This window comes from Protobothrops mucrosquamatus, unplaced genomic scaffold (assembly GCF_001527695.2).
Source record: "Protobothrops mucrosquamatus isolate PMUCROS unplaced genomic scaffold, P.Mucros_1.0 scaffold115, whole genome shotgun sequence".
Classification (NCBI taxonomy): domain Eukaryota; kingdom Metazoa; phylum Chordata; class Lepidosauria; order Squamata; family Viperidae; genus Protobothrops; species Protobothrops mucrosquamatus.
The window spans coordinates 1,326,639-1,342,213 of NW_015386487.1; the positions used below are offsets into that span (position 1 = coordinate 1,326,639).

At 50.6% G+C, this 15,575-nt stretch overlaps 4 protein-coding genes across 5 annotated transcripts in view; 2 read left to right on the top strand and 2 right to left on the bottom strand.

Moving 5' to 3' along the window:
* SLC37A4 (solute carrier family 37 member 4) overlaps positions 1 to 8,117 on the top strand; it is a 13,020-nt gene extending 4,903 nt beyond the window's left edge. Inside the window, exons 2-11 of the mRNA XM_015812910.1 lie at positions 2,557 to 2,718; positions 3,096 to 3,270; positions 3,472 to 3,704; positions 4,524 to 4,767; positions 5,163 to 5,321; positions 5,517 to 5,602; positions 5,756 to 5,869; positions 6,521 to 6,586; positions 7,048 to 7,186; positions 7,262 to 8,117. Coding sequence (XP_015668396.1) covers positions 3,123 to 3,270; positions 3,472 to 3,704; positions 4,524 to 4,767; positions 5,163 to 5,321; positions 5,517 to 5,602; positions 5,756 to 5,869; positions 6,521 to 6,586; positions 7,048 to 7,186; positions 7,262 to 7,428 — 1,356 coding nt within the window. The 5' untranslated portion in view covers positions 2,557 to 2,718; positions 3,096 to 3,122 and the 3' untranslated portion in view covers positions 7,429 to 8,117. The remainder of the gene's footprint in view (positions 1 to 2,556; positions 2,719 to 3,095; positions 3,271 to 3,471; positions 3,705 to 4,523; positions 4,768 to 5,162; positions 5,322 to 5,516; positions 5,603 to 5,755; positions 5,870 to 6,520; positions 6,587 to 7,047; positions 7,187 to 7,261) is intronic.
* Positions 8,118 to 8,303: 186 nt separating this feature from the next.
* TRAPPC4 (trafficking protein particle complex 4) lies at positions 8,304 to 9,973 on the bottom strand. Its single transcript, XM_015812911.2, has 5 exons — positions 9,778 to 9,973; positions 9,524 to 9,698; positions 9,340 to 9,443; positions 9,134 to 9,260; positions 8,304 to 8,658 (listed from the first exon to the last, which is right to left on the bottom strand). The coding sequence occupies exons 1-5, from the start codon at positions 9,950 to 9,952 to the stop codon at positions 8,577 to 8,579; spliced, it is 663 nt and encodes a 220-aa protein (XP_015668397.1). The 5' UTR covers positions 9,953 to 9,973; the 3' UTR covers positions 8,304 to 8,576.
* A 54-nt stretch (positions 9,974 to 10,027) lies between these two features.
* Positions 10,028 to 11,177, top strand: RPS25 (ribosomal protein S25). 2 transcript variants are annotated; one of them, XM_015812913.2, is made up of 5 exons: positions 10,028 to 10,105; positions 10,189 to 10,284; positions 10,365 to 10,548; positions 10,683 to 10,781; positions 10,887 to 11,177. In XM_015812913.2, exons 1-4 carry the CDS (start codon positions 10,103 to 10,105, stop codon positions 10,775 to 10,777), a joined length of 378 nt encoding a protein of 125 aa, XP_015668399.1. In that variant the 5' UTR covers positions 10,028 to 10,102; the 3' UTR covers positions 10,778 to 10,781; positions 10,887 to 11,177. The 2 variants fall into 2 exon arrangements, with proteins under 2 accessions (XP_015668399.1, XP_015668398.1); XM_015812912.2 differs by having other exon boundaries at positions 10,683 to 11,176.
* Positions 11,178 to 11,583: 406 nt separating this feature from the next.
* Positions 11,584 to 15,041, bottom strand: CCDC84 (coiled-coil domain containing 84). The gene is made up of 11 exons (XM_029283518.1): positions 14,904 to 15,041; positions 14,676 to 14,842; positions 14,491 to 14,589; positions 14,150 to 14,216; positions 13,993 to 14,055; positions 13,222 to 13,286; positions 12,952 to 13,099; positions 12,661 to 12,691; positions 12,270 to 12,353; positions 12,046 to 12,178; positions 11,584 to 11,725 (listed from the first exon to the last, which is right to left on the bottom strand). The coding sequence occupies exons 1-11, from the start codon at positions 15,039 to 15,041 to the stop codon at positions 11,638 to 11,640; spliced, it is 1,083 nt and encodes a 360-aa protein (XP_029139351.1). The 3' UTR covers positions 11,584 to 11,637.
* Between the last annotated feature and the right edge of the window lie 534 nt (positions 15,042 to 15,575).

Genomic DNA, 15,575 nt, shown 5'->3' on the forward strand with positions numbered 1-15,575 from the left:
ACCCCCCACAACCAACACGTCTAGGGGGCCTGCAAAATTCTTGTACTGTACCTTAAGGGTGGCCTCCCCCTTAACGCACACTTGAGAATTTTGGAAATCCGTAAGGATTACATTAGAGGGCCTTAACGAAACTCTCTGGCCACTGCTGCTGCAGATTTTGTGAAATGTATTGAGGGAGATTATGGATAGGGCAGACCCCATGTCAAGTTCCATCGATAATGGAATTCCCTGCAATTTCACTTTAAGTGTTAGTTTCTTTTTAAGGGGTTTGTGTGTGCCTATTCTTAAAATGTTCCGGCGTGTTGCACAGAACCCCACCCTGTTTTGGCTGCGCACCCTGGTACCTTTCAGGTTCAATTCTACCTTCGGTTGTACCTTCTGTCGACCCAGGCAGACCGCAGCGATGTGGCCCTTCTTTCCACACGCTCGGCAAATGGCGGAACGGAACCGACATTCCGCTCGCTTGTGGCGTCCCCCACATCCGAGGCAACAAAGCTCAGCTGGGCCCTTGTCTTGACGATTTTGGACCTTCTCCCAGCTGCTTGGTAAAGCTTGTCCACCTCTTCTTCAGGATCTTCGTTCGAATCCTCGCGCACGTCTTCCTTGTGAATAGTGGCAGTCTCTGGAACGTTTCGCTTAGGCCGCATGTTCTTGACTGCCCCACCTGCAGCTTCTTCAGCCGAAACCTCTCGCAGAGCATCTTGGAAGGAGACATCTTCCCTGGCGAACAGTCTCTGCTGTATTTCTGTGTTCCTCAGTCCACACACAAAACGATCGCGCAGTCTTTCCTCTAAGTCCTTGAAGTCGCACGGTTTAGCTCAGTGGTTCTCAACCTGTGGGTCGGGACCCCATTTGGGGTCGATCGACCATTTCACGGGGGTCGCCAAGCAAGGCTGTCCTCCATTTTTTTTGTCCTCCATTTTTTTTGTCCGCCATTTTCCCCCCCCCTTTTCCGGCGGGTGCCTTACCTCCCTTGGGCTGGGCCAGCTGGTGGTCGGCCTGCTCTGTTTAGTCCTCGACTTACGGTTTAGTCCTCGACTTACGACCGGTTTAGTCCTCGACTTACGACCGGTTGGGGTCGCGGCATTAAAAAGGTTGAGAACCACTGGTTTAGCTGCTCTTCTCAAGGCCGCAACGTATTCTTTTGCTGATTCTCCAACTCGCTGATCTCTCTGTTGAAATGTGTGTCTCCAAGCCATGACAGATTGCTTGGGCTGGAAGTGTTCCTTTAAAGTTTTCTTCAGGTCAGCGTCTGATACCGTTTCCAACGAGTCCGGGGCGATTAAGCTCTCGGCGATCTCAAAGGCGTCTTGCCCACAAACGCACAACAATGTGGCAGCCTTTAAGCCTTCCTCCCGAATCTGGTTTATGCGGAAGTACGTCTCGACTCTTGCCACATAAGATTCCCACCTCTCGGGGTGAGAGACGTCGAATTCCGCTAAACGCCCAACTTTCGCCATGATCGAGAATCAGGTCTTCTTCTTCTTCAGCTGCACGCACCCTCCAGCGATTTCGTACTGGCAGGATAACGCTGACTTCCACGCCGTTTTCTCTTCCGGACTTCTTTGGGTGAGTCTTCAAGCTTTCCTAGCTGTGTAGACTGGATCCCACCTTCGTCGCCAGTATTAAGTCCGGAGAATAATGGCGCTTGAGACGAAGCATTTCTAACAAGTCTTTATTCTCTGCTTCCATTCTACGAACAACCCGAGCAGAGGCACGCAGGCCTCTGTTTATACCTTCTGATCCCCGGGCAAGTACAACCAATCATGAGGCGGTATTTTCCCGCCTTGCGCATGCGCACAAGGCCGGCGCCACTCAGTCTGGTCCCGGGCAGCTTTTGCAAATGCCCGGGACTCTTGCAACGTCCCGAGCCTGCTTTTGCAGGCTCAGGACACAACAAAAAGGCTGATAAACAAAAGTTTGTCTTGAGGGTTAATTTTTGTAGCTCTTCCTTCCAAAAGAAAGGAGGCTTTGAACCAATGTGATTTGTGTTAGGAGAAAATGGAGCAGGTTTGTTCTCCTATGTAAGAGAGCCCCTTCCTTGCATTAAAAGCATTTCCACCGGCTGGCTGTTCCTTCTGTCCTTTCCTTCTGGGCAGCATTCCAAGGCCTGTCAGTGTCCTTTAAGGACCTTTGCCCTTTGGGACCTACATACTGCTGGAGTGTGATGACACCAAATATTAAGGCTCCTGCTGGAGCAGCGCATCTTTAGCCGTTAGACTGCAAGGAGAGCCTTCTGCATAGGTGGACTTTATTTTATTTGCCCATGCTTTGAATTGAACTGTGATTCTAATTTTCTTACATCAATGGCTCCTCTGTAGCACACTTGCTCCTGGTATTTTGTTTTTCTGTCCATAAGCTGATACATCTCGAGGGTATAATGAAAAGTTATTGTGCTTAGGTTCTTGCCTAGAAATGGGGGTGGGGGTGGGGTTTCCTGATTTTTAATCTGTCTGCTGTGCCAGATGGTCTTATGCCCAAGCAGATAAATATTTTTGTGCTGAACTTGCCTTCTCCAATAGACGGCATTTGACCCGCGTTCTGTGTGTTTCTCAGCTTGCAGCAGCAGAATGGTCTTCGCACTCAGTGTGGCCTGCCGAGAGCCAGGTGCTGCTCTGAAGGAAGGTGGGCAGGAGGGCCAGTCCTGACGCAGGAGGCTGCTTGTTCCAGGAAGACCTTGATCCGCCCTGTTTGATCTTGCACTATTTGAGCTCAGAGGTCAGGACGAGGGAGTGGAAAAAAAGCCTGGCTAATCTTTACATTCTGGACACAAACTCTGTTTGTTACAGACTGGCTCTGTGGGGCTCCCACTGTGGGTGGGGGCCTTTATACTGACCTCTGTGTCCCGCCTGGCCCTGAAGTTAATCATTCTCCAGAAAGCGGTCAGGAGCGCGGTTGAGATCAAGCCAGCCAGAATTTCAACAAAGTCTCTGACCGGCAGAGACACAGAGAGACAGTCAGGCAGCTGCTGGCTCCCTCTTTTGAACCCTTGGCTGCCACCCATCCTCTCCCCTCAGCCAGCAACTCTGCTGTGCCTGCAGTTTAGACTCCTAAAAGCGTAACAGCCAACTCCTTCCCTCCAATCTGTTTCTTAGCCCTCGGAAGCACAAGCACACCCAGCAATGGCGGCAAAGAATTACAGCTATCACCGGTTTGTCATATTCACTGCTATGTATGTTGGGTACACCTTGTACTACTTCAACAGAAAAACCTTCTCCTTCGTGATGCCTTCAATCATGGAAGAGGTACAATTGGACAAAGATGATTTGGGTGAGTGTCCCTCCCTCCCTCCCTCCCTCCCTCCCATTTGTTCATGGGATCCTTGGAGAGAGGATACTGCTATGTATGTTGGGTACACCTTGTATTACTTCAACAGAAAAACCTTCTTCGTGATGCCTGTCTGAGCCCCTCTCAGGCCAGGTCCTGGCGATTGTGCTGTTGAGGTTGTTCCGGGGCTCTTGTCCAATTTAGGTCTCATCACCAGCAGCCAATCTGCCGCTTATGCTATTAGCAAGTTCGTTAGTGGTGTCCTTTCAGACCAACTGAGTGCCCGCTGGCTCTTCTCTTCCGGCCTCCTCTTGGTGGGATTAGTCAACGTGCTGTTTTCCTGGAGTTCCACCGTTGCCCTGTTTGCCGGACTGTGGTTCTTCAACGGGCTGGCCCAAGGCCTGGGCTGGCCCCCCTGTGGCAAAGTGCTACGCAAGGTAAGCGGACGAGCCAATTTTTTCCCTGCAGGGGCAGTTTGGTCCCTGGGAAGCCACCAGAAGGTGCCCCCCCTGTGTGAGTAGCCTCTGGCTCTGCCTTTCACCATGCAGAGCCCCAAGCTGAGAACGCTGCATTGGCTTTTTGAGCTAGCGCTGGGAGCTTGCAGCTCTTTAATGGAACCAAGAACTGTCCTTGCAGCTGTGGGGAGGCAGAGGCCGCACCTGTGCTCTCTGCTGGTCAGAGATGTCATTTTTCTCGAAGGGGCTCGAATTGGCAAGGGCAACAGGAGCTATAAATTGCAAACCGTATCATGTTGCTCTCAGATATTTTGGGGATACTTGTCCCCTCCTTTGGGCCTAAGCAAGTGGCCTAGTTCAGAGACAGCTGGGCCTTTGGTAGCTAGGAGCAGTCTCTGGCCAGCTGGCTGCCTTAAAAGACTATGCAAATCAAAGGCCAGTCTAATCTACAAACACTTCTGGGAAACTGTTACTCCAGTGGCTGCCTGCTCCTGCTTAAGTTCCCTCACAACTCCGCATTCAGAGGCAAGGACTAACTGTAGAAGTCATAACTTGAGCTCCCTGATAACCCAGAAGTAAGCTTTGTGGGGTGTCTGCTGCATTGCTTGACCTCATCTGTATCCATGAACTTGGAGAGGTGGAAGGCACAGGCCCCCATGTCTGTTGCCACTAAAAAGTGCCACTCTATTTTTTTTATTAAATGCTCTTGTCAACTGCTTTGAGGAAATCATACTAAACAATTGATGTGGAAATGCACTTCATTTTGCGCTCTCTATCTCTATCTATCTCCCTTCTCTATAGTGGTTTGAACCTTCCCAGTTTGGGACTTGGTGGGCTATCCTCTCCACCAGCATGAATCTGGCCGGAGGGATCGGGCCCATTATGGCAGCGCTGATGGCACTGAGTTATGCCTGGCGCACTATCCTAACCCTATCTGGCTCACTGTGTGTGGTTGCCTCCTTGGTGTGCCTGCTCCTGATTAAGAATGAGCCTTCAGATGTGGGACTGCCTAATCTTGACTCTCAGCCCCAAAAAGGGAAACAAGGTGAGCGTGTGGGGGATCATGTCCCCTTGATCAGAGACTACCATCTTCAGGACCATGAAAACAGCCTTTTCCGTTGTGTCTCCCTGCTCCTTCCCCCTGGCCTTCTGGAACTACATAGAAACTTTGCTGTGACCTGAAGCCAGGGATGCAGGTTTGTTATAAGTATCCCTCTTCATGAAGAATTGCTTTTATTCTTATAAGTGTGTCTTCCATTTATACTGTCTGAATATTGGGGAGTTGTGTGCTAATCAATATAGCAACTTATAAGGCTAATCTATCAATAAACCAGTCAGGCTTCTTTTGAGGAGCAGAGAGGAAGCGTGCCGTCTGACCGAGGGCCAAGGCAGAGGGGGGCAGGAGGACGGTCAGATTGCTGAATGGTCTCTTTCTTACAGACTCCTCGAAGAATGACAGCACCTTGGCAGAGCTGCTTTGTTCTCCATACCTCTGGGTCCTTTCTTCGGGCTACCTGGTGGTGTTTGGTGTCAAGACATGTTGTACTGATTGGGGACAGCTATTTCTCCTTCAGGAGAGAGGACAGTCTGCCCTTGTGGGTAGGAGGCAGCGTCTTTCTCCTGGGGTTTTGAGAGCTTAGCACGTCCTAAAGGTGGACGCTTGGCCTGGGTAAGCCAGAGTCTGTTCTGTGGGGAGGTCTTTTGCATGACTAACCAGGGGAGGCGTCAGGAGTGGCCATGCAACAGGCAGGGATGCACCCTCGCTGGAATTGTCACTGTGCTCTTTGCTCTTAGGCAGTTCCTACATGAGCGCCTTGGAAATTGGTGGCCTGGTGGGCAGCATTGCTGCTGGCTACCTTTCAGACCGTGCAGTGGCCAGGGTAAGCATGAAGGAGAAAAGGCAGCCTTGAAACCCTACATAGGTCCTGCCTGGATGCCAAGACAGAGATGATTTTGTCTGGGATGGGTTGACAAGATGCTTCGTAACAGCACTTCATTTTGGATCCACATGTGTGTGTGTATGTGAGTTGCAGGTAGGTCTCTCAATCTACGGAAACCCTCGGCATCCCCTGCTCATCCTAATGATGGCCGGCATGGCTGCCTCCTTGTTCCTCTTCCGAGTCACAGTAACTGACAGCTCTGCCAAGGTAAACCATAGGAAGGAGGCTCAGTTATACCAGACGGGCATTGAAGGGAGTCCAAGCTGTTGCTCTCCAAGAGGGAATTGTTTTTTTCCCCCCAATCTCATCTCATTTATATTGTCCCTGTTTGAGTAGATAGTGAAAGGTGGCCATTCTGAATGCTTTTACCTTTAGGTAAATGCCACATCTTGTGAGGATTTCCACAATTAAAATGAACTGTGTTTTTAGAAACAAATTTTAATAGAACAAAACAAAGTTTTGCAATTTTCAAAGAAACAAAACTGAGTTTCTGAAATCAGGGTGAAATTCATTTCCTGGATAGATTCTTTGCTTCCTGAACTTTTGGCAATTACAAGCCCATCTATTGAAGCCACAAAGGCCAGTTATGGGTTCCTCCCAAAACTGAGGTGTTTCCTCCTCTGGCTTCAGCTCAAAAAGCTTTCTGAGAATTCCAAGGACGGGGAATCTTCAGATGGGGGATAATAGGTCTTCTGCCATTAATTTAAAAATTTTAGCTAGCAAAGGTGCTTTGGAAAATTACTGGTAAGGGTTTTCCCCTTCTGGGGTTTCTGCTTCTGCATACAATTATTACTGTGCTTTGTCTTTTCCAGACATTCGCTCCTTGCTCCTTGCTCATTTCCCTTCTTTTTTCCCCAGGGAAATTACTCTTGGAATCAATTCCTCTACCCTCTGGCTGATGTTGTGGGCTTTACAGAACATGAGGTCTTTGTTCTCTCTCTCTCTCTCTCTCTCTCTCTCTCTCACACACACACACACACAGATTATGTCAATCATTTTATGTTGCTTCACCCACCCACTTGGTGCTAGGTGCAGGGTCATTAGCACTAGCTTCTAGCCATAGAAGTGGGAGACCCCCCTCTGCAGAAACAGTTCTCCTTACACTTCCCTAGTTATGCTATCCTTATATTGCAGTTAGATTTGATATTTTAGTACTCTGATCTAAAAGTTACCTTAAAATAGCAGTTGGCTGGGGTGCTGTTATTTCTCACTTTCTTAATGGGTTACTGAGAAACAATTAACTGAAGAAAAGATTAAACCTTGCTGTGCTTCATAAGGCACCATTTTGCAGACAGTGATGAGGAAAAGGAATCCATGGCAAGTGCAGGTAGTAGGGGAAGGTACCCTAATCGTACACCTAACCTTTTGTCCTGCTGTTTTTGTAGCTCTGGATCTTGCTGTTGGGAGCCGTCTTTGGATTCTGTTCTTATGGGCCAATTGCTCTGTTTGGCGTAATAGCCAATGAGAGTGCACCGTCCAACCTGTGTGGCACCTCTCATGCCATCGTTGCTCTAATGGCCAACGGTATGTGAAAACAGAATTGGAACCGATTGAGGATAAAAGCCCACCTTGCACTCAACTCCCTTTCTCTCTTTTCAGTTGGAGGCTTCCTGGCTGGTCTGCCTTTCAGCACAATTGCCAAACACTATAGCTGGGGAACAGCCTTCTGGGCAGTGGAGTTGATCTGCATAGCCAGCACTGTAGCCTTTTTCCTTCTGAGAAATATCTGCACCAAAATGGGTCGTGTGCCAAAGAAAATTGACTGAAGGGCCGCATGACTTGGCTGCAAAGGAGCCTTCTTGATCCACAGCTAGAACTTCAGAAAGAAAAAAAGATAGCTCTAAGCAGGTTTACTGCCTGCCTTTATAAAGTGGTGGCAAAATCTCATCTGGTTGCTACTGCCAGGTCTCATCCTTCAAAACCTAATGGATGCCCTTAGTAGTTGGAACTCATGAGCAAACATTTGCCTGTCACAGCCTCTGCTGGATTTACTGGCAGCGCCCAGCAGTGGGGACAGAGCAGCTGAATAGAAGTTTCACTTTGAAGAATTGCTTCGCTTACACCCCCTTTTGGTATGTGTTCTTCCCTCATTTCCTCCATTAGATTTTCAAATGACATTTTCCAAATCTTCCCACAAATTTCACTCAGATATAAACAAACAGGAAATGGAAAAGAAGGGAACCATGCTTTTACTTTATTTAGCTTCAGTCAATAGTGGGTAAGTTTAGAAGTGGACTAAAAACTACTTTTAGAATTTGAGAAAGGGCAACCCTCAGATCAAACTTTCTTGATTATATCACAAGCATCAGTATAAACAGGTGTTCAATGTCCCATATCTTTAACAGAAGAAAAGCAGTGTTTAACTGCTGGGGTTGGAACTGCCTAACTGTTCTGCAGCCGTGAAGCTCTCCAAATGTAATTAGATGCCTTTAGGAATAAATCTTGTTACATTTCCTATAATAGATTCTAAATTATGACTGTTGTATGGAATGTGTGTGTCAACAAAAATAAAGAATTTTCCAGTAAAAGTTATATCTCCCCTGCTGAAGAGTTGCTGGGAAACAGGTGGCATCTAATAACAATAACATCGACCTATCCCAGGTCCTTGGGAAGGATTTAATAGGTGGATAAAATTGATAAATTCAGTCTAAACATCTGGCTAGCACATAATAATAAATGTTGTTGTTGGACAATTTATCCTAAAGTCAAGATTAAAGTCTTCTTTCTTTAAATAAATTTTATTTCCGCATGCAATAAACAAAGTGTGAAGCATACATTAACTGTGTACATGCAGCCAACAAGGTTTCCTTCCAACTCCTGGCAGCAGAGGCTGTCCAAACAAGGATGGGGTCGAGGGCTGACCGAAGTAGCAGGGAAGCCTTTCCGGTCCCAACAGAAGTGGGAGAACCTGGCCCTATAACCCGGGGACAAAGGGGCCTGCCGCCTTCTCTGCCGCCTCCAGTGCAAGCTTCAAGTTCTGATCAAAGAGCTCACATCTGAAATAGGAGCACAAGAGAAGCAGACTTAGAATAAAAGGCCACCCATGCTCATATATCCACATTTTTCATTCTATCTTTACCAAGGATTTTTTTTTCATATAAATCTTTGAATTCAGCATTGTCTCTGCATACTTATTGCATAAGTATGTATAAGATGGCACATAAAGAAGACTTCAGTGTGCCTTGAAGAAGATTCCTTATTCGTTCTTACTTGCAGATCTTGTGTATGTTGATGTACTGACACTATGGAGGAAACTAGGAAGGAAAGAGCACCACGTTTCTAGCAGCACCCCTGAATTACAAGAACGAGAGAGGAAACCAATCGGGGGTCCGAGGCTTCCTCCCTGGGCGGCCAGTACACCCCACAGGCTCAGGCCAAGCGCCAGGACCCCTTTTGGAATTAGGACAGCCACCCAAAGTGGACGGGGCCGCCCGGAGAGGCTTTGCAAGGCTGAAGGGGCTTCAGGGGCACCTGATTGGCATCTCCAGGGAATAGAAGGGGTTTTTCAGGGCGAAGTCCGAGTAGATCTCGTAGATCTTGCGAAGAAGGGCCTCGATGCCGGCCTGCCGAGGGTCAGCCAGCACCACGAACTTGATCCCTGTGGAGGGAAGGGCAGAGCCAGGCCGAGGGGGGGCTGGAGGCCCAGTGCCCGCCGCCCTCGGCCCGGCCGCGGCTACCTGTCAGCGTCTGGAAGCAGTGCAGCTTGAAGGTGTCCGTCTCCAGCACCTCGATGCCGGAGCTGCCCTGCTCAGGGGAGAGCTGCGACCCGATGGCGAAGAGCCTGCGCGACAAGCGGGGCGCCGGTGGGCCGGGGGCCGGTGGGGGGGGCGCCCGGGGACCCCGCCCTCCCCGCCGACTCACGAGTGGAACATGGAGGCCAGCATCAGCTTCTCGTTGGAGGAGAGCCGCGGACGGCCGAAGCGGATCGCCGCCGGGTAGTTGGCCGGGTTTCCCAGGAACTCCTGCACGTCCTTCCCGTCGGCGGTCAGGCGCCCGTTCACGTCGGCGCCGTTGATGGCCAGCACGGCGTGACCCACTGCGGGGACGNCCTCCCGCCCGCCGCCCGCCGCCCGCCGCCCGCCGCCGCCGCCCCGCGCCGGGCTCCCCGGGCTCACCGCGGATGCCGTCGCGCTGCCCGAAAGCCACGAGTACGCGCTCGTCGTGCGCGCGCAGCACCAGGTCCAGCGGGAAGCTGAAGGTCTTCTCGGCCTCGGCTCGCGGCGCGTAGTGGTCCAGCTGATAGACGAGCCCGCCGGCCTTGTTCACCACGAAGACGCTGAAGATGGCCATCGCGGCACCCGTAGGCGTTGGGGCGCCACGCCTCTTCCGGGGCCGGCCGGAAGTGCGCTCGGCCGGGGGGCTTCCGGCCTGCGCGGACTGCCGCCTTCCTTTCCAGCCGGAAGCCGCCCAGGAGGAGCACGTTTCGCCGCCAGCTGCGCCATGGTAGGTAGGCCCTGGGCCGGGTGGCCGGGTAGGTGGCTGGCCGGGAGGCGGCTGACCCTTCTGGCTCTCTCGCTTCCTCGCAGCCGCCCAAAGACGACAAGAAGAAGAAGGACGCGGGCAAGTCCGCCAAGAAGGACAAGGACCCCGTCAACAAGTCCGGCGGCAAAGCCAAGAAGAAGGTGGGCGCCGGGCCGGCGAGGGGCGGGCGGGGGGGCGGGGGGTGTCGGCGGCCCTGACGGCCTTCTCTCCCCGCGAGCAGAAGTGGTCCAAGGGGAAGGTGAGAGACAAGCTGAACAACCTGGTCCTCTTCGACAAAGCCACTTACGACAAGCTCTGCAAGGAGGTGCCCAACTACAAGCTCATCACGCCCGCCGTGGTCTCAGAGAGGCTGAAGATCCGGGGGTCGCTCGCGCGCGCTGCGCTGCAGGAGCTCCTGGGCAAAGGTGAGAGGCGGGAGACACCCCACTCGCCTGGCTGTCCACCTTGAAACTGCAGCCCACGGGCCTCCCTTCCCCAAATTCTCCTGCTTGCTTTCAGGGAGGCTTGTGATCCTCTGATGTGTGTTTTCTCCTGGCAGGTCTAATTAAACTGGTCTCCAAGCACAGAGCACAGGTCATCTACACCCGAAACACTAAGGGAGGTGATGCACCAGCTGCAGGAGAGGATGCTTAAAAAGGTGAGCCCAGAAGACCAGTACAGCTCCACATGGCCAAAGAGAACTTGGGTTGACCGACTACATTGCATCAGAGAGACCTAATTTCTTCTTTGGTTTGCTTTGCAGATTTTCAAATGGCTTTCAGAGTTAATTGTATAGACATGAAAATAAATTGATTAAACTCTTTGAGACTTTGTAATGATCTGAGCAAATGCTAATAATTATACTAGGGGTAAAATGGCTTTACTGTTTTTGAATGGCAAAAACTTTTACAGAATTTGGGTACATGAAAATAAAATGAATAAAATGAAAGCACCAACTGTATAACGGTGTGGGCAGTGCAAGTATGCAAGCTAGTGTCTATCTTGATAAATAAGTTTGAACAACTTGAATAAACAAGGGATATATAGAAAGTCATAGATGAGCTCCTAACTTTGATGGCAATATTTTCTGCAATCTCCTATTTGCTTTGTGGATCTTAAACACAAATGCACCTTGCTTTTAATATTTTGTAGTAGCAGCATGCATTTATTGGCAACCATAGTTTTTAATAAAATTCAATTATAAATACCAGTTTTATTATAATAAATGTAATTTTAATACAATTATACCCTTAAGGGACATAAAGGTTACAAGAGCAGAGCTCAGTTTTACTCTGGAGCCACTACAAAGTCTTCCACAGCTGTGAATTCTGCCAAGCTGTCTTGGGAATGCGGACCTTTTAGCTGGTTCGAGGCCTTTTCCTTTTGGACCCAGGCTGCTTATTTCCGGATTCAGCTTTGAACTGATGTCTAGAAAAAAGCAGTGCCAAAGACAGCAAGTTGAAACAGTTTATTTTCTTACATCGAGGATAGGAACTTGAGAGGCTGGATTCCTTCTATTCTCTTCTGCAATGGGAGGTTCCAGGACCCATACATAAGCTCTTCTGACCATATATTTTATTTATTATGCATTTCCAGGGTCCGCTTTGGGGGAGATGGGCGGCCATGCAAATATAAATGTTCATATTAGCAATCATTAGATTTAGGAAGCTACAGAGAAGATTCCAATAATTTAATCAGTTAAATTAATAAAGTGGAATGTATGAAATAAGTCAATTCATAAATTATCCCAAGCAACAATTCAACAAATTCAGAATAAATGAGAAGGATGGGGTGGCAGCCAACCCCCCCGCCCCCCCACACACACAGCTGTCTAGCAACACGGGGAGAGACAAAAGTCATCTAAATATATTAATGGCGTTAGTCGTTGCCTCTGGCCTTCTCAGAGGAAGGCGTGTGTTTACCTGGATTGCCATCTTCTACCATGATTCCAAACGCGCCCAAAGGAAGGAAGCCAACCATCTCCTGTCTGACACGAGTGGTCAAAGTTAGCCCCAACACGGTTGGGTGGGAGCTGTTTCAATTTCTGCTTCTGTTCTTTAAAGAGGACAGAAGAACAAAACATCAAGTCATTCTTTGCTCAGTTCTGCCTGCTGGACCCCACAGGGCCAAGCCCTTGCACACTCACTTTCCTTAAGGAATTCTTCATAGGAAGGTCCAATCTGCCTCTCGCCTTCCTTCTCTTCATTCATCAGCCAGGGAGGTTTTGCTCCTCAAGATTGAAAGGTGGACAAATCAGGAAAGCCCTCATGTGTTTCTTTTCATGTGCCCAAGTTACATTGGCCATAATGAGAACTATTTACAAAACTGCATCTGCCACACCACCATGTACAGCAGTATGCATTTCATGGTTAACCTCATTTTTAAGATTTGTACAAACATTAGGTTAAAATGTAGTTGGCAAATTAACGCTTCACTATATTGTTTCAGTATAGATATTCTTTTCCCTCCCAAGTCAAGTGTCCATCAGGGGCAAAGCCAGGCTCAGCAGGCATTTCAGAAAGCCGACTCCAACCTACCTGTGTGAACGTTGCCCTCCCTGCCTGTTTCCTGCATTTGAAACAATGAAGGAAAATCCCAAATTAGTACTGTAGGGGACTGGAAACCTGAAAAAAGCCACAAGCAAAAGTTTCAAAGGGGATTGTGAGTCCTGCAGTCAAAAGTATCGGCTCCCCAATCCAGCAGGTAGTAATGGACAGCATCCCTTTTCCCTCTTCAAAATTCGTGGGAAACAGAGTAAGATAGGAGACCGCACCCAGGGCAGAAACTCACTGGGGATGAAAGGCAAAAGGGAATTCCTAATGGAGTACCTGGTGGCCAATGAAAGTTAAGGGCTGCCCTGTTTCAGTGTACTGTAGCTCAGGCACAGTCCTGCTGGCACAACTAGGGTCTTCTCGAAGAAAAGTGTTCCAGCTGGACCCAGGCTGTTCCTGCTCTTCCATAGCAAAAGGAGAATCACTACAACATAGAACATTTGTCAGCGCAAGCAAACAGACTCAGCACTAAGGTAATGTGAAGAGGATTTTGCCAGGAATAGTACAGGAATACAGAAGCAAGAAAACCTCTAAGGTAACTCCTACCTTAAATTCCCTGTAAAGGTGTTGACAGCAGTGGATCCATCACCTCGTGTGTCCGCTCTCTGTGGCTGAGTTTAATTCAGGAAAAAAACACTGGTTTCAAGAGACAACAACATACTTTGCAATATAGGAGATACCTTGAAATGTAATCTGGAGAGTTTTAAGATGGAGCAGATTCCACTAAATCACTCAGGCACAGATGCCAGCAAAGGAATTACCCCTAACCCAAGAGCATTTCCCCAGGGAATTTTTTTTTAACTTTATAATAGTTAAATTTGTAAATTACTATTTGAAATAATACATGGGCCAGACCATAAGTAATACCTTAAAACTCCTGAACCATTTTTAGCTATTGAGAGGGGGAAGAAGGGCTAAGGAGGGAAGGCTGCCACAAAGAAATATAAAAAGTAAGTGATAGAGGGGAAAGATCTTGTGCCAGAAAGAGCATTTCAGCACCTGCAGATCTCAAAGGACCCCAATTTGCTTCCCACCAGTCGCTTTACAGCGTGATTTAAATTGGAGCTAAATAAAAAGCAAAGCCCCAATGCCTGGCACAATACCTACTTGCAGGAAGGTGCTTGGGATGAGGGAAAACATCCACTGTACTTGCAAGGCCTGTTATTTTCTGGGGAAGAGGAATGAAGTTGGCAAATGGCTTTGTTTAAATGCAGCGAGGGAAAGATGGGCAAAGAAGGAGCTAGGTGGGAAGATTCTGCAAAAACCGTTGCAAACACAATGATGGATACTGCCCACTCTGAACTTGGGCACACAAACCTCTAAGATGGCCTGAACCATCTCTCGTCTCTTCTGTTCCATGTTTCGGATATGAGCTGCAGCCTGCAATGAAGGAAGATGGACTATAAAGAACTCAGAACTGAAGTCAGGACCTTTTGCCTCCATGAACCACTTGGACACCCCCCCTCTCTCCTACCTCCTGGATGGCCACGTCTTCCTTCTCTTCATAAGCATCCAGGGCTTTGCAGAGAGACTCCTGAAAGCTGGAAGTGCAAAGCAGCCCATCATTGATGCAGTGGTGACTTAACTTGGCGGCATGGGGATACAGTCTGGGCTCCCCGGAGCCTGGCACAGCCCCTCAGCCTCCTCAGAAACATGTTTTTTAAGAATGGCTGTATGGACTGGCACACGGAAGGCTGCCAACTCCCCCTCAGACCAGCTTCGCCCGGGTCACAGCAGCCCAGCGCGGGGGGGGGGAGCGCCACCGGGGAAGCAGGCGAGCCGGCATAGGGGCTTCCGCCCGGCCGGGCCACTCACCGCCGATACTCCGCCGCGGACAGTAGGAAGTTGGCCTTCAGCTTGGGGTCTGCCCTATTTTTCCTCCAGAAGGCGGCCACGGCTCTCCCGTGCTCCGGGCTGCGGGGAAGCAAGAGGGTGTCGTTCGCCCGCCGCCGGGTAGGCGCGGCGCAGCAGCCCTCCACCCTCCCCGCCCGTCCCCTCACCTGGCCAGGTGCTGCAGGAGGCCGCCGTGCAGCACTGTCCGCGCGCCGCGGCTCAGGTGGCGCCGGACCTCCCGCGCGCAGCAGGGGCACCAGGCGCGCCGCTCGTGCTCGCCGGCCTGGAAGGGCAGCACCTCCGCTCGCCGCGCCGCCGCCCGCGCCGCCGCCACCTGCCCGGGGGAAGCGGGGNCCGAGCCGGCCCCCGCCCGAGCCGGCCCCCGCCCCGCGCACCTTCTCGCCCAGCCGGGCCAGGGCCGCGCGCAGCCGCCGCTGGTGCCCCGCGCTGTACAGGTGGCTCCGGCGGCCTGCGAAGGCGCTGCGGCGGCACAGCTGGCAGCGGAATACCGTAGCCGCCCGGACCGCCGCCATCTTGCGGCGCTTTCTTCCAGTGACGTCAGCACGCCCGCGCCCCGCCCCCTGCTTGGCGGTCCCGATGGGCGGAGCGGCTGCGCCGCGGGCGGGGAGGGGCCGCCCGCTAAGCTCCTCCTCGGCGGCCGGGTGGGCGGTCGCTGCGACCGATGGGTCTTAGGGTCCTTCGGGCGGCGCGGAGGACACTTCCAAGCAGCAAAATTGTGCCTCGGTAGCTTCCCCCGTGGCAACATGGAGGCGTACCAGACCCTCAGCCTTTATGTCTTTTCATCTGCTTCTTTGTTCCGCTTTCGGGTCTGTCCTTCTGATTGGGAGGGGGAGGCCGGCTCTTGGCTGCCGGGGCTGCCAGTCTGGGGGAGGGGGGTTTTTGGGTTTCCTCCACTTTGTTCGTTATCCCGTTGATGCCTCTGGGTGTGAACGGAAGAAGGAATGCCTTACTTGCACCTCGATGGGAGGAGGATGAGAGAGAAACGAAACTCCGGAACGGCACCTGGGAATGGCGCTTATCACTTTGGTTCCCATAACAACTTCGCA